The sequence below is a fragment of the Oncorhynchus tshawytscha genome, linkage group LG09, assembly GCF_018296145.1.
Source record: "Oncorhynchus tshawytscha isolate Ot180627B linkage group LG09, Otsh_v2.0, whole genome shotgun sequence".
Taxonomy (NCBI): domain Eukaryota; kingdom Metazoa; phylum Chordata; class Actinopteri; order Salmoniformes; family Salmonidae; genus Oncorhynchus; species Oncorhynchus tshawytscha.
This window is the reverse complement of record NC_056437.1, coordinates 28,788,123-28,816,122: the sequence shown is the minus strand read 5'-3', so window position 1 is coordinate 28,816,122 and position 28,000 is coordinate 28,788,123. Positions and strand designations below refer to the sequence as shown.

The following is a 28,000-nucleotide window of genomic DNA, read 5'->3' as shown; positions in this document are numbered from 1 at the left end:
TGTGATACAGCCTGGATTCGAAACAGGGACTGTAGTGCCACCTCTTGCACTGAGATGCAGTGCCTTAGACCGCTGCACCACTCGAGAGCCCACATGAACACATGTAATGTTCTCGCTTTTTTTTGTCTTGGGCTATTGTGTGATAAAGCTATGTTGGCAGGTGAATAACAGCCCTAGATGTAAAATAAGTGTGCTTTTGACAACCCTGTCAGAGCATAAGTCAAGTAGTTAATGAAAAGGGATATACTGTCAAATAAACCAATAATATAGATAATGATGGTATATACCTGAGCCATCCCAGTAATATACAGTAAGCACATTTACAGTAAGCACACCACATCCCCTCACCATGTACTGTCTATATGTCCAAATCCAGATCATTTACAGTGGGAGGTGATGTACTCGCATAGATCAGTCAATAAGCCTTATGTACAGTAGTCTACTCAAATGGGATACTTAGAATCATCACAGTAGAGATCAATAAGGTATTTTGACAACTATCTCCCTCACCAACTTTAAGCATCTGCTATCTGAGCAGCTAACCGATCGCTGCAGCTGTACCAGCTAGTCCATCGGTAAATAGCCCACCCAATTTACCTACCTCATCCCCATACTGTTTTATTTATTTACTTTTCTGCTCTTTTGCACACCAGTATCTCTACCTGCACATGACCATCTGATCATTTATCACTCCAGTGTTAATCTGCTAATTTGTAATTATTCACCTACCTCCTCATGCCTTTTGTACACAATGTATATAGACTCTTTTTTTCCTTTTTTTCTACTGTGTTATTGACTTGTTAATTGTTTACTCCATGTGTAACTCTGTGTTGTTGTCTGTTCACACTGCTATGCTTTATCTTGGCCAGGTCGCAGTTGTAAATGAGAACTTGTTGTCAACTAGCCTACCTGGTTAAATAAAGGTGAAATAAAATAAAATAAAAAAATAGACAAGCAGTTGTTACAGGCTTTGTTTTTTAAATTTATATTTCGAGGTTGGATGTTAGCATGTAGGGCGCACCTCGTTAGTCAGTATGTGTTACACTTGTGTTGGTTGCCATCCCGTTAGTGTGAAGGTGTTTCAGCTGTGCTGTCCTTTAGTTGGAGAGACCCATTTTATGTTTCGAGAAAAACAATCTTTTGTCTGAGCTTTGTTTTCTCTTTGGGCCACCATTTTGGTTTGTTTCCTGTCTTTAAGTTTGATGTGGGTTTTTATTTTGCTTGCCTCTTCTTTAGTGGGCACCTTTTAGGTTTCAGTAGTTGCTAGTCAACTTTCAGTGGACACCCCCATGAGTGTCTTTCAGAACCCCTCCTGTTCAGTTTTGGTTGTATGGTAGAAAAATTACAAGATTTTTTAAATACTATTTATGTATCAAATTAGGTTTGATGAGTACCCTCTCATCTGTGGGACTGAGTTGGGCTTCTGGGGCTTGATGTTAGCAATTGCTTTATGATGGCTTGGTGATATAACCTCAAGCCTGCATTCCATAGAATTAGTTGGTGTTTGTATACTGTGAGGTGCCAGGGAGATGTCTCTGGTGTGGACAGCTGATGGGAGGAATCTTGTCTTACGGGCCAAACCCTGTTTGTTAAACAATTGGAACAGTCTTCACAGTAAATGCTATCTGGCTGGGGGATACTCCTTTCTCACATACAAATGTGTCTTAACTATAAAATATTGTGGCTCAGTTCTGCTCGTTGAGCTCTCGGCATCACACTTCAGAGTGTGGGATCGACCAGCTTCATTATTGCAATAGTTAATCAATATTAAATTATTAGAATATTCCACGACACTTGTTTCCCCTTCTGTTTGAGTGACATTTTTGGTTCTCGCTGGGGAATGTAACCGCTCTGTAGTGCTGTAGTATAATTAAAGATTTCAGGTTTCTCAATTGAAGACATCCCGCTTTTCTTTTCTGCTCCCCAATTTCGTGATTAAATTGGTAGTTAGTTTTGTCCCATTGCTGCAACTCCCATACGAACTCGGGAGAGGCAAAGCTTGAGAGCCATGCGTCCTCCGAAACACGACCCTGCCAAGCCGCACTGCTTCTTGACACACTGCTCGCTTAACCCGGAAGAGTACGGCACCAATGTGTCAGAGGGAAGGTGGTACAACTGGCGACGGTGTAAGCGTGCATGCACCCGGCCTGCCACCGGAGTCGCAAGATGGGTCAAGGACATCCCAGTTGACCAGACCCTCCCCTAACCCAGACAACGCTGGCCCAATTGTGCACCGCCTCATTGGTCTCCCAATGCGGCTGGGAGAACCTGGGTCTGTAGCGATGCCTCCAGCACTGCAATGCAGTGCCTTAAATGCTGCGCCACTCGGGAGGCCCACCGTTTAGGCTGTTATTTTTGTTGTTGTTGGATGGTCACAGTTCTGGTCTGCTTAAAGGGCTACCGCAGTTCCTGATTTGGTCTTGTTTTAGATTTTGTTAATTAAAAAAATGCTAGCGGCTGTGACTGAATTCAAACGTGAGTTGGTTTCGGGGTGTGGTTTGATGTAGGTGTTTGCAGGTGGAAAAGGTTAGCTAAATTATTGCGCTAATTTGCTTCAACTGTGGCAGAGTTGGTTAGACTATCCAAAGTCTAACCATCTTCAAGGTTAGTTGGTAACTGTCCATTTACACAATGTAAATTACAATTTATAGATGCTTTGAGGTTTAAGTCATTGAAATTTGGAGGTATTGGGATTTTGATGTTGTCCCATGTACATTATGTAATTTAATGATGGTCCATAACTAGCCCCATAGAGATCCAAAGTCAACCTGAATTTATCACAGGGATTACAATAGGGTCTTGTGTAGCTGCACTCCAAATTGACGATTTAAAGCCAATTTACGCTTGATCTGAAAATGTGGTGGAGGCTTTGTATGGAGAGTGTGACACAATTGCAGAGCCAAATCAAGCTCCGTACTTCATTTGCATTGCCGTGCACCTCTCAAATCTTGTAATAATGTGGAGGGCTCCGCATTAACATGATTGTTTGGTGGGGGTGGGAGGTTCTGTGTAAACACACTCACTTCCTTCACAACAGCTTTGTGATGCGCAAAAAGTATGTTTGTTCTAACTTCTGCGGAGGTCCCATAGCAGTAAATGCTGTACTACCACTGCAGATGTCAGATTGACCATGCAGAGTTTTTAATTTGTGTGCTGCCAGTTGTGGGCAGGATTGAAACAAACCCAACCTTCATTTACATTGTGATGCAGTCACTACCACACAACTCTTGTTTTGGAAAAGACTGACTTTATCACCAAAATGATCCTATTTACACATTGTAGGACATTTTGACAGAATAATAAATGTTTGACTCATACTGTAGATGGCCACACCCCGTTTTCTAAATGAGAAATTGTTTTATTAGGGGTAGTTTCTCTTTAACGGTTGGCTCTTGCGTAGGCACCAATGTGAGGGAGTTATTTTACACTGGCCTGGTTTTTTAATCCAGGCTCTTCACGTCATCGGGCGAAAGCGGGGAGGGAGGAGTACCCTTCTCAAATCAAACAGTAATCTGCACCAGTCGGGCATGTCAACAAGCATGCTGCATCGTCCAGAATCTCTTTTCCATGAAATAAATGTGATAATTTAAGACAGTGTTTTTATAACAAAATGTATCATATTCACTACATATGCTTAATTACTTTTGTTTTGAGACTACTTTGCCATCGGACGGAGCAGGCACCTGGATCACGCCCAGGAGGCAGCCCGATTCCAAATCAAATGCAATCATTTTCCAGATGATGCAAAACACACCTACACAGGTGTGATTAATCAAACCCCCTCATTAGCAGCTGGGTCTGGCCTGTTTAGCTAATTGACTGTATATGAACCAGAAAAAAAAGGAGCGAGTGTGACGTCTCGCTTTATCTTCTGCCTCTGGAATTATCCCGGCCAGGGCACAAAAAAAATCCTGATTCCACTAATCACCTCACCTCCTTACACCAAACCAATTAGCTGATCAGCTAAGGTCCTGCCCTGACTGCTGATTGATCACATGAAGTGGTTGTGAGAGTAATGGCATTGTGGAATCTGTCTGTTTGAAGGCTGTTTTCTAGAGCTTGGCAGAAGCCCCACCTGACTCCTCTGGATAGAAGCTGATGGAGGGCTGAGTGAGGACTGCTTGGTGGGCACATAGTAAGATATGAGAACGGAACATAGTGTGTTTCACTCTACAAGTGTGTATATAATGAAAAATATAAATATTCATAGATGTTAGAGGTTAAGATACTGTTTCTACTGTTGAGCCCCTGTACCCCCCCCTCCCTTTAGATTCACATACACTACTGTTAAGAGCACCAAGCCCACACATTTACATCTGTCTAGAGGTGAGTGAAAACAGAGTGCTGTATATTGCCTGGAGTACCACATCATACTGTCACCTGTGTATCATGATTATTATTATTATTATTAGTAGTAGTAGTGACATAGGAGAGGAACCTTTATCTTTTTTATTTTTACAACTGACTTCTTTAACTGTCCACCTCTCTCACACCGATGGCTCTGATCATGCCTCAACGCCAGAAGAAGCAGATTATGGTGGACCGGAGGGACCAAGGAAACTAGAAGCCTAAGAAGATGACCCCTATCACTGTATGTTGTGTACTGTTCACACTGGGGATATTGGCCGTGGGCGCTCACTTCAGTATTTCTCCCCTCCATCTCATGTCTCCAAAAACTTTAACTACATTTTAAATGTGGAGTTTCTCAATCATATTCCTGTTGTAATGTCGCCTGTAGAATTGCACCTTCAGATTCCCTTTTCATCCAATCTTCCACTCGTCTCCTGCAGTCTGGCATCTTGTCGACAGCAAGTTCTTCTTCTGCTCCCAGTCATTGAAGTTCATCAACAGCGACGGCGTGTGATCGGAAAGCAGACTGTGCCAGTAAAGAGGCTGAGCTCACCTGTATCCAGCCAAACAGCCAATGCTGTTTGCAATGTAGTCATACTTTGCATTAATCTGTCTTCTAATGCCATTTCTTCCTCTGTCACTCCCTCTTTCTCTCCCAGCGTGACAGTGGGGGTCCCCTTGTGTTCCTATCCTGGTTTTGGCAGCTGGTGGGGGTGGTGAGCTGGGGGGTGGGCTGTGCCTGCCGGGGCACCCTGGGGTCTACTGCAGAGTATGTGATGGATAACAGATACCTCATTGTGTTGCATTCCCACTTTTACAGGTGTCGTTGAAATTCCTTACCTGATATGATTTGTTTCTCCTTTTTTGTTTCAGAAGTACTACTGAAAATCCAGTTTCTCTCAGCGGTAACTACTGTAAACTGACTGGTAATTCTCTCTCGATGAGCGCTGAGTGGTTCTGGAAAACATTCACACAGTCAAAAGACATACACACTGCACTGACTTACAATACTGACCTGTAAAGTTTCTTTGTGTTCTTATTTTATATTATCTTAGAGATGTAAGTACTTTATGAGTTATGTATTTCATTTTTTACAAATATTTTATGGTTGATTAATGATTTGTCCAATTTTGACAGGCAAAAAAAGACAATGTACTGTTATATTCAAAAGTTTATTGGATTCTTGTGGCTTTTTATAATAAATCATATTTGAGCAGATATGCATGATGGAGAGATTACATGGGAGGCATCATTTGCGGGAATAGGAGAAACATGGCTGTACATTCATATTAGTTGGAAGAGGAATGTGGGACTAAGGGGTCAGTAATGTCTGGGTACATTATAGATTCAAACATTCCGTTGTCTTAAGTGCAATAATGGATGAGGTCACTATTTCCGCTACTACAACTTGGCACAACAAAGTGTTCTCAGAATTTCCAAACCACAAAGATTGAACTTTTGCTTCACCTATCCAGTTTTCAGTACAGTTGTCAAAATAAAGGGAACAAGGAAGACAGTTGGTACTAGGTCATCCAGAACTGTGTAAGGGCATTTCAACAGAACACGTGAGTCACTTTCACAGTTCGGCTTTGTTTAGAGGTTATACATGTAACATTTCCACCTGCAACTAGCGCCAAATGTCAATTGCATACCAGTAGAATTAAAGGAATAGAAATCACAAGAATAAAATCTACTTTTTAGAAAGCTGCGTGACGCTGCAAATTAGTTGTGTACAACTTCCTGCATTACGATTGGTTCTCGTTTGTGAGGTTGACAACAATAGCAAGAACATTAGCAGTACAAATCTTTTTCGGATTGTGATACGGTAAGCTGTACTATGTCATTTGTAAGCAGTCGCCTTTAAAAAAAAACATGATGCAATTGGATTTATGGCTTACATCTTACATGTTGCTCCTTGAAATTACACTATATTGCATAGCTCCATAGGTTCTAACATTCAGGAACCTTTGAAGGTCTTTTAACACATCACAAAAGACCTAAACTTGACATGAGAGAAGACACAACTATGTGCCTTCCAAACATTGACAAAAAGGGCCACATACTGTAGTAACAGAAAAGAGGCTAGCTTCCCAGAGTGAGAAGGGAAAGCTTATACATCAGTGCATTACAGGCAAAATAAGTATTCAAATCTGAGCAGCAAGGTCTGCACTATGTACTTCTCCTTTGTACTTAATTGATTGGCCAGAATCTCTATACAGGTGATTTCACAGGTCTGAACCAGACAGTCTCCGTTTAAAAACAATGAAAACTAGCAGTGCTGCAGACCTCAAGGACTGAATACCCTTGCACTATAAGCCTATGTTCCTCATCTACCCTGGATCAACTCCATATCCCATATGCCACTTTGATTACTGTTGCTCTTGTCATTTTTATTGCTTACATTATCACAGTAAAAGGAACTCAAAATGGTTTATTGGAATCCTGCAGTAGCTACAGTATAGTTATGTTGATGTGATGTCAGGGCAGCTTTGCAAAAGCAAATCCCATTGAGGGAACTGCAGCAGCCTGTCCTACAGTGCGTGGAAGTCTTCCTCTCCGTAGTGGTGTTTGTGTTTGCATAGTATCACTGTTATCTTAGGAGAGTATGAATCAGCCAGGGATTCAGTGCCACAAGCTCAAAGCCATGTCCAACCAGAGATAGTACATGTATTACTGTCGATGGCCAAACCATGGTGTCGGTCTTTTCTCATCTAAGACAGCAAAGATCATTCATTCAACTTTACCCTCATGTTAAATATACATTTAGGTTCATTCACTCACTGCTCCACCGATACAACACATCTCTGTTTACACACATGTCTAGCACAGCCGAAGAATATACATATCTACGGTAAAGTTCCCAAAATATCCTCCTGCTATTGCTACAAGCCAGTGCATTTATTTGAAGGGCTATGCTATGGGAACAGCAACACCAGGGGTTGTCCACATTAGAAACAGGTTCAGCAAGTGATTGAGGGAGGTATATTTGTTATGTTTATACAATGACAGATTCAGCAAGTTCCTGGACAATGGACATAGACGTGAACTTCTTCCCTGAACATGGTTTTTCCACAATTTTGTCACACACTGGAAGTATCTTCAAAACAACTATTGTATCTTTACATTGTAGTTCACTAGCAATGTGTTTCCATTGCTAGTCAATGACATTCCATTCCTGATCAGATATGGATTTTCTCCCAGTCCATTCCTGATCAGACATGGGTTTCTCAGGGTTATCCTAGTCCATTCCTGATCAGACATGGGTTTCTCAGGGTTATCCTAGTCCATTCCTGATCAGACATGGGGTTATCCTAGTCCATTCCTGATCAGACATGGGTTTCTCAGGGTTATCCTAGTCCATTCCTGATCAGACGTGGGTTTCTCAGGGTTATCCCAGTCCATTCCTGATCAGACGTGGGTTTCTCGGGGTTATCCCAGTCCATTCCTGATCAGACATGGGTTTCTCAGGGTTATCCCAGTCCATTCCTGATCAGACGTGGGTTTCTCAGGGTTATCCCAGTTTGGCAAAATAAATGGGCTGAATATGAGATATTAGTTGCGTGTCTATTCTACACTGTCCAGTAAAGATCGGTTCCAGTCTTTCACGCTACCTGCAACCTAAATGCTGCTCCATGCATCTCTTTATGGTGTAGTTAGTGGAGGTTTCCGTAATGACTGTAGCTGATCGATATCTGTTTTTTTGCAGATGGTGAATTTGTGTTGAATCATGAGCCATGAATGAACCATCATAAATTCTGCTGAGTACTTATTGCAGTGTGTAAAAACATGAATGTGTGTGTATGTGCTCTGTACAGCAAAGAGAGATCCATTTGTAAATTACTTACTATAAGAAATGTGGCGGATATTTCTGTTGGGGGGGGGGTTAATGTTCATGCCAGAAGACCCACTTTACCAAATAGTGTGCATAGCCTTGGCACACTGGATGTAGCAGGGGTTGGCATGATATGAGGAGATTTAGATCCAGGTTCAAAGCAGACAGAACTTACCACATTATATGTGGTTAAATCTTGGATTCCGGAAAGGAACACAAGAGAGAGTACATGTCTATTGTCAAGCATTGTGTCTCTAAATCTGCCCTGGGGTTTCACATGCTTATAAATGCATTAAAAAGGTTATTTGTCTTAAAAGCAGCATTAGTAGAGGTTCATTTTTTTCTAGTGGGTTGGTTTCAAGGGATTGTCTATAATTTCATTCATCAGCTTGCAGTATTATTCACTTGCGTTTTTCTGCGTTTGGTAAATGGTTTTGCAGTATTTAGTCTTCCTATCAGCAGAGGAAGATAGAAGCGCTAACAGGCACCAGTGCTTTATATCAAGCAAAGAAAGTGTATTAAGTTCTGAACTGGATCCTTTCTCACGTCTCACCACAGCATCACCCTTTTAAAGACCTTAGTTTCTAAATATTATAAAATAAGCATAATTAATCACTTTTGGATAGGCAGAGTTAATATCATTGTATTCTATCTAAACAACACTAAACTCAACTCTATGTGAATCAGAGCATTACTGAATAAACTGAATCTGACGTGGCAAAATGTCACTGGAGATTGAATTAGACTGTGTTTCTACAAAACACAATATTTTAATTTGTAGACCGTTTCAGTTAAGCCAAGAGTAGTACGGTTGGTGAAGAGAGGAGGATCCAGCACAGTTTAAACAACATTATTACATCGCGTTATTCCCTGTCTCAAGCGTATATTCAATTCATCTCTTTTTTGTTTTTTATTATCATATGAAAAACGGTCCTAGGTTTAAGATTTTTTTTGAAACAATATACCAACTTGAACATATGGGGGTGGTTTCCCAGACACAGCCTAAGCTTATTGGACTAACAAACACTTTCAATGAAGAATCTCCATCAGACGTGCTTCTCAGTCCAAAAAACCTGCCCAAGAAACCTGCCCATGGAGTCACGAGTGCATACACATGTTTGTGCATATAAATATATGCATAGATATAACTGTATATTTATATATGGTTGTACATACATGCAAGTACTCTCATTTCTTCTTTGGTGTCGTTGGTTTCGAAGTTTTGGATCCTGAGACATTGTTTGTTTCATCTGCTGAGGAAGATTGTACAAGGCACTCGATCTTTCTGTGGAGGGGAGGAACAGAGGAGAGAGGAGGGTTAGAAGAGACACCTGCGTTTTCTACATATTTGACATTGTAGCCCGACTTTATTGATGCTTTACTACAGCTTGGAGGCACCAAGATGAGCTGAAGGTGTTTCTCTGTGTGGATGGCCAGTTGGCTACTCTCTGTGGCCCCATCTGTCTTACTCACTTCTTCTCCTCGATTTTGAAGAGAACGAAGAGGATGAAGTTCTTCACCAGCATGAAAGTCATCAGCAGGGCGATGGCTCCGCCCACTGCAGAAGCAATTATGATGGTGAGAGTGTTGTCCACCACTCGTACTGCCGAGAAGGAACCAGGGAGAGGAGAAGGTAGAGGCTGATCAGACAAACAGTACCTACCTACAGTGCATCGTCTACAGCACAACACATCTAGACTTTGTGGTCCATATAGTATTCGCCCTGCCCATTGGCAGCACCAGAGGCCCTACAGTATATGATCTGCCTGCAATAAAGCAAAGAGAACGCTAGTTAATACTCACACTCGTCCACCACGACAAGGGTAAAGATAGCGCTGTGGTTCTTGCCCTTCTCTTTGGGGTTGCGTCCGAAGCAGGTGTACTGGCCCTCGTCCTCAAAGGTGATGTTCCAAAGCAGGATGGAGATGTTGTTGTGGTCACCGGTGCCGATAAAATCCACCCGCTCCCGGAAGATACTCACTGGATGGGGATCCATCCCGTCTAACGGAATCACAGACTCACACACCTGAGAGGACCAGGCAGTCGACAATCATCTGACACTCACAATATCTGACCACAACTCCAATCAAAACACTCACAATAGAGATATCACTTACTGATGCAGGAAAACCATTGGGTCTTCACCACAAATTAGAACACTTGAAAATATGATCTCCCCACACTGACTTTGAACATCTCTGCCGCTATCTGTGTGAGATTTGAGCTGACAAATGACAGTAGTTGTTGTGCGGCTGCTGTTGCTGCAGTGGGCCAGGGCAGCTCTGACCCACCTTCTGCATAGTGCCGTTGTCGTTGTACTGCCAGTTGAAGTAGAGGTTTTTGATGCCGATACAGCTGGCGTAGGTGCAGGGTAGAATCACAGTACTGCCGTTCAACGCCTCCAGGAACGGGACCTTCCCTGTGGACATCTCCAGGCCCTGAGCAGACCACACACCTGGGAGGGGGCAGGGGGGAATTTAAAAGGTAGTACACAATACTACTAAGAAATACAGAAAGGGAAAAGACAACACACACCTGAGTGAGAAATGGCCCATTCCCAGGTTACTATAGCTCATCCATTGACATACTGTAGAGCTGTCAAATAATTATTGACTGATGTCTATTGTAATCCCCTCTACCCCTATCCCTTCTTAACTGATCCTGCAAACTATCAGCGATTTGAAAACTACGGGCTCTATTCAACCTGTATCGCTGAAGGAAATGTAAAAGTACATTTCATATTGAGCCGACATCTGCAATGTTTACCGTGAATGCAGTCTCCGCTAACGAGGGAACATTGCCTTTAAATTTCAATCGCGCTGTAACACTGAATAGCAATACAGATTAAATAGAGCCCTACGTCTGACCTAAACTGATGGTCAATATCATATCTGGTTCTGATGTCTTCCCTTTGACCTTAACCCAGATAGTCACTGACAGAAGGATAGGAACAGCAAAATATGAACGATAACCCATTTTACTAATGGAACATAGACTTAGTTGTTTTCAATCGCTAACATGCATTGGTCAAAACTGAAGTCACATTGTCAAAACTCTTCACAGTCAGTGAAACAGAAGTGTATGTGGACCAAACTGTGAATCATTTTTCATTGCTTTCACACAAAATGCATTCAATGACCACATTCTCAGAAATCAATGAACTCTTTTCTCATTCATACTCCACCACCTGCAAAACTATATTTGCAGCACGTTTTCAAATGCTAACACACTGTTTCCAAAACTGTTAAAAACACATTCAAAACAGAATGATGGCAAATGTCGTGCATTTCTGCAGTAACCAGACTGAAACATGTAGAACATCTCAGCAGAATATTTAATCATTCCAAACACAGCTGATTGCAATTTCAGCTAAAAGTCTACCCAAGTGTCCTGTTTTTAGTCTCGTTACCAAAACAGACATGGAAACATGGATCAAGGTAGACAGGTTGGTGGGGAAAAAAGAGTGGCAGGGAGAGGGAGAATGTGTGGAGGACAAAGGAGAAGAAGAGAAGAGTGGTGGGCCAAAATACCAACAACAGTGTGTGAAAACCTTGCGAAGACTTACAGAAAACATTTGACCTCTGCCAACAAATAGTACATAACAAAGTATTGAGATAAACTTTTGTTATTGACCAAATACTTATTTTCAACCATAATTTGCAAATAAATTAATTAAAAATTCTACAATGTGATTTTCTGGATTTTTTCTTCTCATTTTGTCTGTCATAGTTGAAGTGTACCTATGATGAAAATTACAGGCCTCTCTCATCTTTTTAAATGGGAGGACTTGCACAATTGGTGGCTGACTAAATATTTTTTGCCCCACTGTACGTATGAAATATGTAATGTAGGGTATGTAAACATTATATAAAGTGGCATTGTTTAAAGTGACCAGTGATACATTTATTACATCCATTTTTTTATTATTAAAGTGGCCAGAGATTTGAGTCAGTATGTTGGCAGCAGCCACTCAATGGTAGTGATGGCTGTTTAACAGTCTGATGGCCTTGAGATAGAAGCTGTTTTTCAGTCTCTCGGTTTCAGCTTTGATACACCTATACTGACCTCATCTTCTGGATGATAGCGGGGTGAAAATGCAGTGGCTTGGTGGTTGTTGTCCTTGATGATCTTTTTGGCCTTCCTGTGACATTGGGTGGTGTAGGTGTCCCGGAGGGCAGGTAGTTTGCCCACGGTGATGCGTTGTGTAGACCTCACTACCTTTTGGAGAGCCTTACGGTCGGAGCAGACACATTTCTTCAGTCTCCTGAGGTTGAAGAGGCGCTGTTGCGCTTTCTTCACCACACTGTCTGTGTCGGTGGACCATTTCAGTTTGTCCGTGATGTGTACGCCAAGGGACTTAAAACCTTCCACCACTGTCCCGTCGATGTGGATAGGGGTGGTGCTCCCTCTGCTGTTTCCTGAAGTCCACGATCATCTTGTTTTTTTGACGTTGAGTGCAAGGTTATTTTCCTGACACCACTCCCAGAGGGCCCTCACCTCCTCCTTGTAGGCCGTCTCGTCGTTGTTGGTAATCAGGCCTACCACTGTAGTGTTGTCTGTAAACTTGATGATTGAGTTGGAGGCGTGCATGGCCACACAGTCATGGGTGAACAGGGAGTACAGGAGAGGGCTGAGAACGCACCCTTTTGGGGCCCCACTGTTAAGGATCAGCGGGGTGGAGATGTTTCCTACCTTCACCACCTGGGGGCGGCCCGTCAGAAAGTTCAAGACCCAGTTGCAGAGGGCGGGGTCGAGACCCAGGGTCTGACGAGTGACGATTTTGACGAGTTTGGAGGGTGCTATGGTGTTAAATAATGAGCTATAATCGATGAACAGCATTCGTACATAGGTATTCCTCTTGTCCAGATGGGTTAGGGCAGTGTGATTGCGTTGTCTGTGGACCTATTGAGGTGGTAAGCAAATTGGAGTGGGTCTAGGGTGTCAGGTAGAGTGGAGGTGATATGATCCTTAACTAGTCTCTCAAAGCACTTCATGATGACGGAAGTGAGTGCTACGGGGCGATAGTCGTTTAGCTTGTTACCTTAGCTTTCTTGGGAACAGGAACAATGGTGGCCCTCTTGAAGCATGTGGGAACAGTGGACTGGGATAGGGATGGATTGAATATGTCTGTAAACACACCAGCCAGCTGGTCTGCGCATGCTCTGAGGAGGTGGCTAGGGATGCCATCTGAGCCGGCCGCCTTGCGATGGTTAACACATTTAAATGTTTTACTCACGTTGGCTGTGGTGAAGGAGAGCCTGCAGGTTTTGGTAGTGGGCCGTGTCAGTGGCACTGTATTGTCCTCAAAGCGAGCAAAGAAGTTGTTTAGTTTGTCTGGGAGCAAGACATCGGTGTCTGCGACGGGGCTGATTTTCTTTTTGTAATCCGTGATTGACTGTAGACCCTGCCACATACTTCTCCTGTCTGAGCCGTTGAATTGCGATTTTACTTTGTCTCTATACTGATGCTTAACTTGTTTGATTGCCTTGCGGAGGGAATAGCTCAACTGTTTGTATTCAGTCATGTTTCCGGTCGTCTTGCCATGATTAAAAGCAGTGGTTTGAGCTTTCAGTTTTGTGCGAATGCTGCCATCAATCCACGGTTTCTGGTTGGGGAAGGTTTTAATAGTCAAAGTGGGTACAACATCACCGATGCATTTGCTATTAAACTCGCTCACCGAATCTTTTGGTAGATAATGCGGTCGGCATTTGATTGTAAGGAATTCTAGGTCAGGTGAACAAAAGGACTTGAGTTCCTGTATGTTGTTATGATCACACCCCGACTCATTAATCATAAGGCATACACTCCCTCCCTTCTTCTTACCAGAGAGATGTTTGTTTCTGTCAGCGCGATGCGTGAAGAAACCAGGTGGCTGTACCGACTAACGTATCCTGAGTGAGCCATGTTTCCGTGAAACAGAGAATGTTACAATCTCTGATGTCTCTCTGGGAGGCAACCCTTGTTCTAATTCCATCTACCTTGTTGTCAAGAGACTGGACATTGGCGAGTAGTATACTCGGAAGCGGTGGGCGATGTGCACATCTACGGAGCCTGACCAGAAGACCACTCCGTCTGCGCCATTATTTTGGGTCACCTACTGGGATCCGATCCATTGTCCTTGGTGGTGGTCCAACCAGAGGTTCCGCTTTGGGAAAGTCATATTCCTAGTCGTAATGTTGGTAAGTTGAAGTTTCTCTTATATCCAATAGTTCCTCTCGGCTGTATGTAATAAGACTTAAGATTTCATGGGGTAACAATGTAAGAAATAATACATGAAAAAAAATACTGCATAGTTTCCTAAGAATGCAAAGTGAGGCGACCATCTCTGTCAGCGCCATCACAGTCTGCCCTCCTGCTTTTCCCAGTCTCTCTTTTTCACACCCTCCTGGTTTTGAACCTTCCCTGTCCTGACTCTGAGCCTGCCTGCCAACCTGTACCTTTGCTACACATAACTACATATTACAGTACAATACAGTATTTTTTAAAACTTATACTGACATTTTGAAATATGCTGATTGTTGTGTTTTTCAGTAGGATCCAAAGGTTGACTCCCTCAGGAGGGAGAGGCAGAATATTATCAGATGAGCAGGAAATTGCTATTGTTGACATGGTAATTGGCAACGATGCAATAAAACTGCGGGAAATTTGGGAGAGAGTGCTGGCAGACAATACACTTTTGGGAATGTGAATACGGTCAGCACAACAACAATTGCAAGAGTCCCAGAGAAACATAAAATAAGGATGAAGCAGTTGTACACTGTACCCTTTGAGAGAAACGGTGAACGCCTGAAAGAACTCTGGTATCAATATGTCCAGGTAAGATGTTCAATAACCAAAGAGGGTACATACACAGCTATGCATAATGTAAAGTACTGTAAACCTGTGGCTGTACTGTATTTTAGAGTAAATGAGATGGAATTCAGGCAAACTTCACAAACGTTCTTCGTTGTGGATGAAGCTGGATTCAACCTGGCAAAGACATGCTGCAGAGGTAATGAAATTTGATTGGACAGATCAACCATGGATGTCCCAGGCCAGAGAGAAGCTAACATCACAATGTGTGCAGCACTGTCTAATGATGGTTTGCTGTTACACAAACCACTCATTGACCCCTACTATACAGAGAGGCTCATTTCTTTTCTGGATGACCTGCATAATCGACTTGTGCCAGCGGAGGAAAGAAGGGCAAGAAACTCCTACCTTCTGCTGCAGTCACAGACTGGTTTGCTGCACATCCCAGGATGTCAGTACTATTCCTGCCTCCATACTCTCCCTTCCTAAACCCCATAGAGGAGTTTTTCTCTGTGTGGAGGTGGAAGGTTTATGACCACCATCCACATGGCCAGATGTCCTTACTGGATGCCATGAATGCGGGGTGTGGAGACACTTCTCCTGAAGACTGCCAGGGCGTGGAGACACTGCTCCTGAAGACTGCCAGGGCGTGGAGACACTTCTCCTGAAGACTGCCAGGGCGTGGAGACACTTCTCCTGAAGACTGCCAGGGTGTGGAGACACTTCTCCTGAAGACTGCCAGGGTGTGGAGACACTTCTCCTGAAGACTGCCAGGGCGTGGAGACACTTCTCCTGAAGACTGCCAGGGCGTGGAGACACTTCTCCTGAAGACTGCCAGGGCGTGGAGACACTGCTCCTGAAGACTGCCAGGGTGTGGAGACACTTCTCCTGAAGACTGCCAGGGCGTGGAGACACTTCTCCTGAAGACTGCCAGGGCGTGGAGACACTTCTCCTGAAGACTGCCAGGGCGTGGAGACACTTCTCCTGAAGACTGCCAGGGCGTGGAGACACTTCTCCTGAAGTCTGCCAGGGTGTGGAGATACTTCTCCTGAAGACTGCCAGGGTGTGGAGACACTTCTCCTGAAGACTGCCAGGGCGTGGAGACACTTCTCCTGAAGACTGCCAGGGCGTGGAGACACTTCTCCTGAAGACTGCCAGGGTGTGGAGACACTTCTCCTGAAGACTGCCAGGGTGTGGAGATACTTCTCCTGAAGACTGCCAGGGCGTGGAGACACTTCTCCTGAAGTCTGCCAGGGTGTGGAGATACTTCTCCTGAAGACTGCCAGGGTGTGGAGACACTTCTCCTGAAGACTGCCAGGGTGTGGAGACACTTCTCCTGAAGACTGCCAGGGTTAGATTAGAGATTCCAAAAGATACTTTCCAAGATGCATCACCAGAGAAGACACAAGATGTGATGTTGATGAGAACTTGTGGCCAAATGCAGGAGAGAGGGAGAACTAGAACCCTCACAGTACTGTACAATAAACAATTATACTAGACATGTTGATGAGAACTAGAACCCTCACAGTACTGTACATTGAGTGATTCTACTAGACATGTTGATGAGAACTAGAACCCTCACAGTACTGTACAATGAGTGATTATACTAGACATGTTGATGAGAACTAGAACCCTCACAGTACTGTACAATGAGTGATTATACTAGACATGTTGATGAGAACTAGAACCCTCACAGTACTGTACAATGAGTGATTCTACTAGACATGTTGATGAGAACTAGAACCCTCACAGTACTGTACAATGAGTGATTCTACTAGACATGTTGATGAGAACTAGAACCCTCACAGTACTGTACAATGAGTGATTATACTAGACATGTTGATGAGAACCAGAACCCTCACAGTACTGTACAATGAGTGATTATATTAGACATGTTTTTATTATTATTGCAGCCCTGGAATTTCAGGAATGTTTAAAAAAAAACTTATTTAAGTAAAATTACTAAGATATAGAAAAAATAAAGGCTATTGACGCAAATTGCGGCATTTCTGATTCATTCTTGTTACATATATTTTAGGACAGTCAAAGTGAAAAGGTGTTATTCTTATTCTATAATGAAATATTGATTTATGTGAAATCATTCAAAGAGAGAAGTTAATTTATGTAATGCTCCCTGTTAGTGTTTTTAAGGTCAGTGTGTTCTGAGTGAGAATTGATGCCAGTTATGGTCGAACGAGCTTATTTTGAGACATGTACAGTATGAAGTGTTTTGAGTTTTGGAGGTGAGATGAACTGTTTGGCCAAGATTCATGTTGGTAATGCAGACTGTAGAGTTTTGAAGTAGCTTCAGTATTGACCGACGCTCCTTAGCAATTTAAAAAAACTGCACGCTTAACTATTGTACAGAGAATGTGCATATTGCAATAAGACAGGACAAGGATATACACTTCCGTACTTTCATTTGCATGCACGCACGCTGGCACACACAATTCACAGACCACACACACTTAGGTCTGCAGTAATCTTATGGCACAGACCCCCAGTCTAGAGGTAGTGAGAGGGAGAAAGAAGGATGGGACAGGGGGAAAAAAGAGCCATTCCTACATATTACAGATGTAGGATCTTCATTTGATCACCCTGTTGCAGGAGAACTCAAGTTTCAATGTTACAGTGAAATGCCTTTCTTGCAAAACACAACAATGTAATACTAAAAATAACAAGCAGGAAATGTTTAACTTGTGAGGTTTAAAAAAGGCGTATAAAGTGTGTAATTTCCCCTTTGAAATAAAAGTATCAACCCCTACAAAAATGTCCATTAACATGAATTATTATCCACATTTACATTTCCTGTTGATGCAGGATTATTTTTCTGCTGTAACAAACTCTCTCAAATTAAGATCCTACATCTGTATGTACAGTTGTGTGTGTAGTATTTTATTACAGTGTTCGGGATGTTGTGAGGCCATTTAACTCAATGCAGGCTCATTAAACTCAGTAATTAGCTAATTAGTTTGGGCTCATCTCCCCTTTAAGGGAATCCAAATAACGCAGGTCCCACCACCTCTAACACGATCCAGATAATGCTGACACCAACACTTCTCAAGTGGACCTAAAGATGATGGATGGTTAGTCTGGTTACATGCCATCACTGGGACAATACAGTAATGCTGCTCACATACTTCCACCTCTGCCCAGTCTGTTCTCTCCTTAAATTCACTAAACAATAGTATTAACTGTCCTGGCTATCCCATTTTCTCTTGCTCTGTTTGTCCCTCTGCAGCCCCCATTCCTAAATATTTTTTCTCCCTCTGTTTTTACATCACACCTCAGCAGCTGTGTGACACATCGTCAATAACCGACTCAAGGTCAGGTTTAGACAAGCAGTTTGGGATAATACATGGCTGTAAACTCCAGGGAGGGCTGCACAGGGAGCAAAATGACTCCTTCACTCAGATTCCTTCCCTCTTTTTCTCTTTCGCTCACACACACACACACACACACACACACACAGTCCCAATGCAGCACAGTGATGCAGCAGAAACGCTCACACATCTCAGATTGTTCTGAAATTGTTTCTGTTAGATTAGCATTTTTGCAACATTGTTTTGTTGACATAAGGAATCCAAAGAAATGGCCAAAAGCTACCTCCCACAACCCACACTAATCTCACCCAAACAAAAATTATACAGTATCAGTTCTCTATGTCTGAGAAGTAGTATGATGCTGAAGTATTGAGAATTGTTTCTTCATCCTCTGTAATCTATTCCCAATTAATTTGATGTATTTGAAGCTGTTAGGTTTACGTTCCATACTACATCCTGATATTACTAGGATATCACTACAGACCCAAATTCGATCCCAGGTTATGTCAACCGGCCGTGACCGGGAGTTCCATAGAGCGGCGCACAATTGGCCCAGCTTCGTCCTGGTTAGGGGGGGATTTGGCAGGGTGGGCTTTACTTGGCTCATCACACTCTAGAAACCCCTTGTGTGGCAGGAGTTGCAGGCTGACTTCGATCATCAGTTTAACAGTGTTTCCTCCGAAACATTTGTGTGGCTGGCTTCCAGGTGAAGGGGGCGGGTGTTAAGAATCGAGGTATAGCGGCTCATGTTTCGGAGGACGCATGATTCAACAATTGCTTTTCCCGAGCGTGTTGGGGAGTTGCAGTGATTAGACAAGATCGCAATTGGGGAGAAAAAGCAGTTAAAATACAAAAATAATAATAACAGAGTTTGTTTAGTCGTGACTTGTACAGGGACGCAGATGCTCCGGGCTCCAACAGTGCAGGTACATAAAACATATATATATGAAGCATGCTGACGCCTTTACAGGATAAGGAAACTAATATGTAATTTTGTAATTTGGGTGAACTATCCATTTAACATTGAGGGTGGGGGGAACAGCACCATCTAGTGGTTAGAACCTGATAATACCATTCAAAAGTTTGGGGTCACTTAGAAATGTCCTTGTTTTTGAAAAAGCACATTTTTTGTCTATTAAAATAACATAAAATTGAGCAGAAATACAGTAGATATTTTTAATCTTGTAAATGACTATTGTAGCTGGAAACGGCTGGCAGCTTCATTAAATAGTATCCACAAAACACCAGTCTCAACGTCAACAGCTAAGAGGCGACTCTGTGATGCTGGCCTTCTAGGCAGAGTTCCTCTCTCCAGTGTCTGTGTTCTTATGCCCATCTTAATCCTTTTTTTAATTGGCCAGTCTGAGATATGGCTTTTGCTTTAAAACTCTGCCTAGAAGGCCAGCATCCCGGTGTCGCCTCTTCACTGTTGACGTTGAGACTGGTGTTTTGCGGGTACTTTTTAATGAAGCTGCCAGTTGAGGACTTGTGAGGCATCTGTTTCTCAAACTAGACACTAATGTACTTGTCCTCTTTCTCAGTCGTGCACTGTGGCCTCGCACTCCTCCTTCTATTCTGGTTAAAGCCAGTTTGCCAGTTTATTTATTTTTTACTTGCTATATTGTATTTACTTCGCCACCATGGCCCTTATCTCACCTCATTTGCTCACATTGTATATAGACTCATTTTTCTACTGTATGATTGACTGTATATTTGTTTTACTCCATGTGTAACTCTGTGTTGTTGTACATGTCGAACTGCTTTGCTTTATCTTGGCCAGGTCGCAATTGTAAATGAGAACTTGTTCTCAACTTGCCTACCTGGTTAAATAAAGGTGAAATAAAGGTTTGTGCTGTTCTGTGAAGGTAGTAGTGCACAGCGTTGTACGAAATCTTCAGTTTCTTGGCAATTTCTCGCATGGAATAGCCTTAATTTCTCAGAACAAGAATAGACTGACGAGTTTCAGAAGAAAGATCTTTGTTTCTGGCCATATTGAGCCTGTAATCAAACCCACAAATGCTGATGCTCCAGATAGTCAACTAGTCTAAAGAAGGCCAGTTTTATTGCTTCTTTAAAATCAGCAGTTTTCAGCAAACATAATTGCAAAAGGGTTTTCTAATGGCCAATTAGCCTTTTAAAATTATAAACTTGGAGTAGCTAACACAAAGCGCCATTGGAACACAGGAGTGATGGTTGCTGATAATAGGCCTCTGTACGCCTATGTAGATATTCCATTACAAATCTGTTGTTTCCAGCTACAATAGTCATTTACAACATTAATGTCTACACTGTATCTGATAAATTTTATGTTATTTAAAAAAAAACTTGCTTTTCTTTCAAAAACAAGAACATTTCTAAGTTACCCCAAACTTTTCAACAGTAGTGTAGGTTGGAACATAAATCTACTGTAACTTCAATGACTAATTTCTCTGAAGGAGGGGGGGCAACAAATTCACTGAGAACACATTGCCTAGGATGAAGAAACAATACTCAGAGCTGCAGCAGCATACTACTTGTCAGACAGAGAAATTATTACTGTATACTCATTGTTAGGGTGGGATTGGTGTGGGGTGTGGGGGGTCCGTGGCTGGCTTTTGACAATATCTTTGGATTCCTCATGTTTTATTCATTGTTAGAGTAATGTTAGGTACTATATTTATTGAATATTATATGAATCCTATAAATTTAAATGGCCAATTTGGATGCAATCAATTAGCTTAAATTCTCAGAGTTCAAATTATTTTTCATTAAAATAATGTTGCAGGAATGCTAATCTTATTAGTTTTTAAATACAGAAATTATTTCAGAATAATCAGTTAGTGGGTGTCGTGACTTGCTGAAATGAAATGGAACGACCCACAGGGCAGATGCACCTCCCTCTCTCTCTCCACTTTTCATTTCTTACACTGTTATTTGGTCCGCTCTCCTTTTTCCTCGCTTGTTGTGTTTCTCTGTAACTCTGCATCTGGTTTTCAACTAGATACCACAGCCACAATATCAGCTTAGTCAAAATCGGCTACAGAAAATGTGCTTTTTGGTCTTAATTTAAGGTTATGGTAAGGTTGAAAATCAGATTTTAAAAAGATAAATTGTAGAAGGAGTTTAGTCATAATTATGACTTTGTGGCTGTGGAAACTAGTGACAACCCTTCATCTGTGTCTATATATTTTCTCGGCTGTTTGGTGACCATTGATATATAGTTGTAACTGAAGATAGTGCAGGTTCTACAGGATATGGCCATTAACTTTAGTGGAAAAATAAAAGGCAAGAGAGAAATCCAGTGGTTGAGATAATCCAACAAAGACTTAGCCTCATACCAAATCCCAATCAGAGCCAAACCAGGACATCATACCCCAGGACACTTCACATGGTGATTGTCCCAGAAAAATAAAGGCACCCTGACCCTAGACCCTCCTATGGATTCTGTCAGAAGCCGTCTCCACTGGGTTGCTTATGTAATTACTTTGTTTCCAAACTGTCCTTTGTGAGGCTCTCCCTTGTGCTAGGCCTCTAACTGGAACAGTGATGCTTTCTAACCTACATGTGTCTCTTTCAAGAACAATTCTATCATGAAACCTCATAGACCTACCTGTACAACTATACCATCCATAGAACCAGAACTGAGCACACATCATGAACACTATCAACATTTTAGACAAAAATGTTGATAGACTACGAAACTCCTCTAAACTATGAGCCTACAGTGTTTCCTAAATGACCCAGCAATCGTGTGGATATTAAATAGTTGAATTGCAGACACCAAGGCATAATTTGGCTGGAGGGGAGGGACAGGGTGGACTTGTCTTGCAGTCCTGTTGACTCAGAGCGTGAGAACCTCAGAGCCTGAACCTGAGCCTGACGGAGCCTGGCTGACTGCTCCTGGTCTGTCTAGCTGTTAATAATATGACCGTGATATTTCACATAGCAAATGCTGCTGTCTTGACTTCATCTCAGACCAGTCCCCATTACCCCACTGCACTTCCACTGATACCAGCCAACTGCATTATTACTCTATTAACCTGGGCCTACAGAGGAGCTTCTCATCACACTGAAATGTTGTTTCCCGGGATAAAATTGACTCAGAGTTAAAAGCTAAAGAAGAATCAATACAGTAACTCAATGTTGCACAAAAGCAATTGGTTTTGTGTTTACTGTAAAGGCTAAATAAAACGTGTTAAAATGGTCATGTCTGACATCAATAAAATACTTAGTGCATTCAGAAAGTATTCAGACCCCTTGACCTTTTCCACATTTTGTTACCCTTACGGCCTTAATCTAAAATGATTTAAATTATTTTTCCCCTTCATCTACCTACACCCAATATCCCATAATGAAAAAGCAAAAACGGTTTCTTAGAATGTTATGTAAACGTATAAGAAATAAAAACCTGAAGTATCACATTTACATAAGTATTCAGACCCTTTACTCAGTACTTTGTTAAAGCACCGTTGGCAGCGATTACAGCCTTGAGTCTTCTTGGGTATGATGCTACAAGCTTGCCACACCTGTATTTGGGGAGTTTCTCCCAGTCTTCTTTGCAGATCCTCTCAAGCTCTGTCAGGTTGGATAGGGAGCTTTGCTGCACAACTATTTTCAAGTACCTCCAGAGATGTTCAATCAGGTTCAAGTCCGGGCTCTGGTTGGGCCACTCAAGGACATTCAGAGACTTGTCCCGAAGCCACTCCTATGTTGTCTTGGCTTTGTGCTTAGGGTCGTTGTCCTGTTGGAAGGTGAACCTTCGCCCCAGTCCAAGGTCCTGAGCGTTCTGGAGCAGGTTTTCATCAAGGATCTCTGTACTTTGCTCTGTTCATTTTTCCCCTCGATCCCAGTCCCTTCCACTGAAAAACATCCTCACAACACGATGCTGCCACCACCATGCTTCACAGTAGGGATGGTGTCGAACACAATCCTGTTGTGGAGCTCTGTGGACAATTCCTTCGACCTCATGGCTTGGTTTTTGCTCTGACATGCATTGTCAACTGTGGGACCTTATATAGACAGGTGTGTGCCTTTCCAAATCATGTCCAATCCATTTAATTTACCACAGGTGGACTCCAATCAAGTTGTAGAAACATCTCAAGGATGATCAATGAAACAGAATGCACCGGAGCTCAATTTCAGGTCTCATAGCAAAGGGTCTGAATACTTATATAAATAAGGTATTTCTGTTTATTTGTAATACATTTGCACACACAAAAAAAAACATGTTTCCCCTTTGTCATTATGGGTTATTGTGTGTAGATGGATGAAGAATTTTTTTCATTTAACCCATTTTAGAATAAGGCTGTATCGTTACAAAATGTGGAAAAAGTCAAGGGGTCTGAATACTTCACAAATGCACTATATATTATTTTAGTCCTTTTAATTCTTATGAATACTATTGCTTATTGCTTTGATAAAATGCTTGTCCAATAGGCTGCCACTGATAGGACCTGCATAATAATACTCTGGATGACGTATTTAGTGACAAACCTCTGAACTCTGATTCAGGCTGTGAAACAGAGGGGTGTTATGTACACTAAAATTATAAAATCACCATTCTATCTGGTGACGTATGCTTAGGTATCCATCAAACATACTTCAGCACCCAAACTGACAGCAGTTTCTAGCCACCACACAAATGAAACTGATACAATTTCACCAATCAATCCACACAATCAAAAGCCAACTGCCACAATGTTGCCTACCATTCTGAAGTGAGAGCAAGATTTGAACTGTAACGAGTCGATTCTATGGAACTGGAGAATCTGCAAAATGACATCCGATCGCAAATGCAGTAAATGTTTCATAGCACACTACAGGGCAGTTGGGGTTGCGGAATTGGGGAAATTACTAAAACTTTACTCAACAGAAAGAGAGAGAGGACAACCTGGGAGTGAGAGGTGCAGAGAGAGAGGGATTGGATGAAAGAGAAGTGATATATGACTGAGACAGAACATCTTACTGAGCAGCAAAGTGATGATCAGACTGGTCCGGGGCCAGGTGGTGTGTGAGGACAACAGATACTTGGACCTGGGCTCCTCAGGCCCACTCTCCTGAACCTCCATGGCACTCCGATCCCGTCCAAAACACCCCCTGCTGTGGGATCCAGCCCAGGGTCCGTTGGGCTGGAGTTATCCCCTCAGAAACTGGTCAGGTCTGTGTAAACCTGAATCCCCCTGGTCTGGTTGTTTGTTGTGCCTGTGCGACTGATCTGGTCACAACCGAGGCACCACGTCCCACTGTGTTGTTATCCAGTCCTGGTAGCGGTGCGTCTGCCTGCCAACCCCGACACTCCTGTCATGAAGACTGTAGGTTAGACAGAGGGCGAACAGGAGGGGAGAAAGAGGGAGCATGTGGGTGGGTAAGGGAAGAGGGTACAGACTTAAAAACAAACTCAAGGCGAACTAAGTCAATCAGCTATAATCCTTCAGTAAGAGAGCACTCCTAAACAGAGAAAGACGAGCAGAAATAATGAGGATTTAAGAGATAGAGAAGAGACACGAGAGAGAGAGAGAGAGAGAGAGAGAGAGAGAGAGAGTAAAGGGGATGTGTGCGCAGCGTGAAACAGTACTGCACCGTACCTCTTCCTGTGGCTGTATTCCCTGAGAAGCCGGACCAGCAGCCTGACTACACAGCACAGCTGAGTCAGAACACACGGCAGAGCAGAGGAGCTGAGCCGGGGGAGAATCACTGCGCACAGCCAGTCAGGGTGCAGTCAAGGAGATTCCACCAGCCAGCGATTCCTCTGCAGAGAAAGGCACGATGCAGTCCCAGTCAGAGAGGGGGGGGGAGAAGAGAAAGGAGAGGGAGAAGAGAGAGAGAGCGAGAGAGAGAGAAAAAGAGGAGGGGGGAGAGAGTGAGAGAAGAGAGCGAAGAGAGAACAAGGTAGAGAATGGACAGGAGGAGTGCTGCTGCAGTAACCCTGGTGGCTGGTGGCTGCTGGTTCGGACGGTCCTTTCTCTTCTTCCTGGATAGCAGAGCCCCAGTTTCTTCTTCCCTTTGCCTGCAAGCCTGCCCCTCTGGCTCGCTCTCAACTTTCCCCTGCACAATCTCTCTCTTGGCTCAGTGCCTGCCTGTCCCTCTCTCTTTCTCTCTCTCCCTCCCCACACTCTCTCTCTCTCTCTTTCGTAGCCTTCTCCTCCTCTTTACCCTCCTTCCCGTCTGCCTCCCTCCCTCTCTCTCTCCCCCCTCCCCTCTCCTGACTGTGAATGCAGACGCAGGCACTTTTGCCATAGTGCTTGTGGAGATCAGAGAAAGTTCTGCAGTGCAGGTTGGAGGGGGTTCTGTAACAGAGCGCCAGGGACACGCCAGCCTCTACGCACTACCTTGTATTTATAAACATCCTGGATGTAGAAATAGATATGACATGTTCTAACATTGATCTACGGTATGTGACAATGTCCTGGTAATAAAAAAACTATACGTTCGTCAACCACTCCCTTGAGTTACACTGCATAGCTTCAAATCACAGAATTTAGAGTGAGGATGTTCGCTGTTAAATGTGAACATATTTCACTCCTGTTATATCTGACGTCTACACCTGAATAAATGAGGGTGTGTGTTTATCTGCAATGTGAATGTGACTTTGAGAGCTCTCCCGCTCTCTCCTCCCTCCCAATCTCTGTCTGTACTCATCCTTACACTATGACAGAGTTGAGTTTCCTCTGACTGCATTTATCTTCCCTCCTCTTCCCTCCCTTCTCAGGTTTTCACATTATGATATGGATATGGTGTTGGTGTCTGGATTAGTTGCTGTTCCCAGCCCTGCCTGGCCAAACCAGTTCTAACGACAGTGTCATATTCCCGTACATCAGGATAATTAGCATCTATAACCATGAGTACACCATCTGGCAATCAAGGAGCCAGGGAGTATGTGTGAGGGATGGGATGTGTGCCTCAGAAGGTCAAACCAGTGAACATAGTGTCACTGCAGAGTTATGAGAACATTATGCTAACGTAATGTGGCTGGCAGTGCAAAGATGAGACAGTGTGAAAAAACATGGTGACCCCCACCCCTAACATCCTATGATAGATGTACCCAACACATGTCAATGAGAGAGGACCACTAGTGCCTGACTGATGTACAGTGGGGCAAAAAGTATTTAGTCAGCCACCAATTGTGCAAGTTCTCCCACTTAAAAATATGAGAGAGGCCTGTAATTTTCATCATAGGTACACTTCAACTATGACAGACAAAATGAGAAGAAAAATCCAGAAAATCACATTGTAGGATTTTTTATGAATTTATTTGCAAATTGTGGTGGAAAATAAGTATTTGGTCACATACAAACAAGCAAGATTTCTGGCTTTCACATACCTGTAACTTCTTCTTTAAGAGGCTCCTCTGTCCTCCACTCTTTACCTGTATTAATGGCACCTGTTTGAACTTGTTATCAGTATAAAATACACCTGTCCACAACCTCAAACAGTCACACTCAAAACTCCACTATGGCCAAGACCAAAGAGCTGTCAAAGGACACCAGAAACAAAATTGTAGACCTGCACCAGGCTGGGAAGACTGAATCTGCAATAGGTAAGCAGCTTGGTTTGAAGAAATCAACTGTGGGAGCAATTATTAGGAAATGGAAGACATACAAGACCACTGATAATCTCCTCGATCTGGGGCTCCACGCAAGATCTCACCCCGTGGGGTCAAAATGATCACAAGAACGGTGAGCAAAAATCCCAGAACCACACAGGGGGACCTTGTGAATGACCTGCAGAGAGCTGGGACCAAAGTAACAAAGCCTACCATCAGTAACACACTACACCGCCAGGGACTCAAATCCTGCAGTGCCAGACGTGTCCCCCTGCTTAAGCCAGTACATGTCCAGGCCCGTTTAAAGTTTGCTAGAGAGCATTTGGATGATCCAGAAGAAGATTGGGAGAATGTCATATGGTCAGATGAAACCAAAATATAACTTTTTGGTAAAAACTCAACTCGTCGTGTTTGGAGGACAAAGAATGCTGAGTTGCATCCTAAGAACCTAAGAACACCATACCTACTGTGAAGCGTGGGGGTGGAAACATCATGCTTTGGGGCTGTTTTTCTGCAAAGGGACCAGGACGACTGATCCGTGTAAAGGAAAGAATGAATGGGGCCATGTATCGTGAGATTTTGAGTGAAAACCTCCTTCCATCAGCAAAGGCATTGAAGGTGAAACGTGGCTGGGTCTTTCAGATTGACAATGATCCCAAACACACCGCCCGAGCAACGAAGGAGTGGCTTCGTAAGAAGCATTTCAAGGTCCTGGAGTGGCCTAGCCAGTCTCCAGATCTCAACCCCACAGAAAGTCTTTGGATTGAGTTGAAAGTCCGTGTTGTCCAGCAACAGCCCCAAAACATCACTGCTCTAGAGGAGATCTGCATGGAGGAATGGGCCAAAATACCAGCAACATTGTGTGAAAACCTTGTGAAGACTTACAGAAAACATTTGACCTCTGTCATTGCCAACAAAGGGTATTTAAGTATTGAGATAAACTTTTGTTATTGACCAAATACTTATTTTCCACCATAATTTGCAAATAAATTCATAAAAAATCCTACAATGTGATTTTCTGGATTTTTTTTTCTAATTTTGTCTGTCATAGTTGAAGTACACCTATGATGAAAATTACAGGCCTCTCTCATCTTTTTAAGTGGGAGAACGTGCACAATTGGTGGCTGACTAAATACTTTTTTGCCCCACTGTATGTACTTGGGAGTCATTATGGGAGTACTT

General features: G+C 42.9%; 1 protein-coding gene and 1 long non-coding RNA gene across 5 annotated transcripts; one reads left to right on the top strand and one right to left on the bottom strand.

Annotated features, from left to right (window-relative positions):
• The first annotated feature begins 1,790 nt into the window (after positions 1–1,790).
• Positions 1,791–5,568, top strand: LOC112257726. Of its 3 annotated transcripts, none has more exons than XR_006084075.1 (6): positions 1,791–2,475; positions 4,045–4,135; positions 4,271–4,326; positions 4,523–4,591; positions 5,010–5,119; positions 5,224–5,568. It is a non-coding gene; the product is annotated as an uncharacterized LOC112257726 (long non-coding RNA). The 3 variants fall into 3 exon arrangements; XR_006084074.1 differs by having other exon boundaries at positions 1,791–2,604; XR_002954631.2 differs by having other exon boundaries at positions 1,794–4,135.
• On the bottom strand, positions 5,509–25,426 carry LOC112257725 (sodium channel subunit beta-4). Of its 2 annotated transcripts, none has more exons than XM_024431513.2 (6): positions 24,861–25,426; positions 24,242–24,585; positions 10,474–10,637; positions 9,986–10,208; positions 9,656–9,785; positions 5,509–9,467 (listed from the first exon to the last, which is right to left on the bottom strand). In XM_024431513.2, exons 2-6 carry the CDS (start codon positions 24,342–24,344, stop codon positions 9,371–9,373), a joined length of 717 nt encoding a protein of 238 aa, XP_024287281.1. In that variant the 5' UTR covers positions 24,345–24,585; positions 24,861–25,426; the 3' UTR covers positions 5,509–9,370. The 2 variants fall into 2 exon arrangements, with proteins under 2 accessions (XP_024287281.1, XP_024287280.1); XM_024431512.2 differs by having other exon boundaries at positions 24,242–24,573.
• Positions 25,427–28,000: the final 2,574 nt, after the last annotated feature.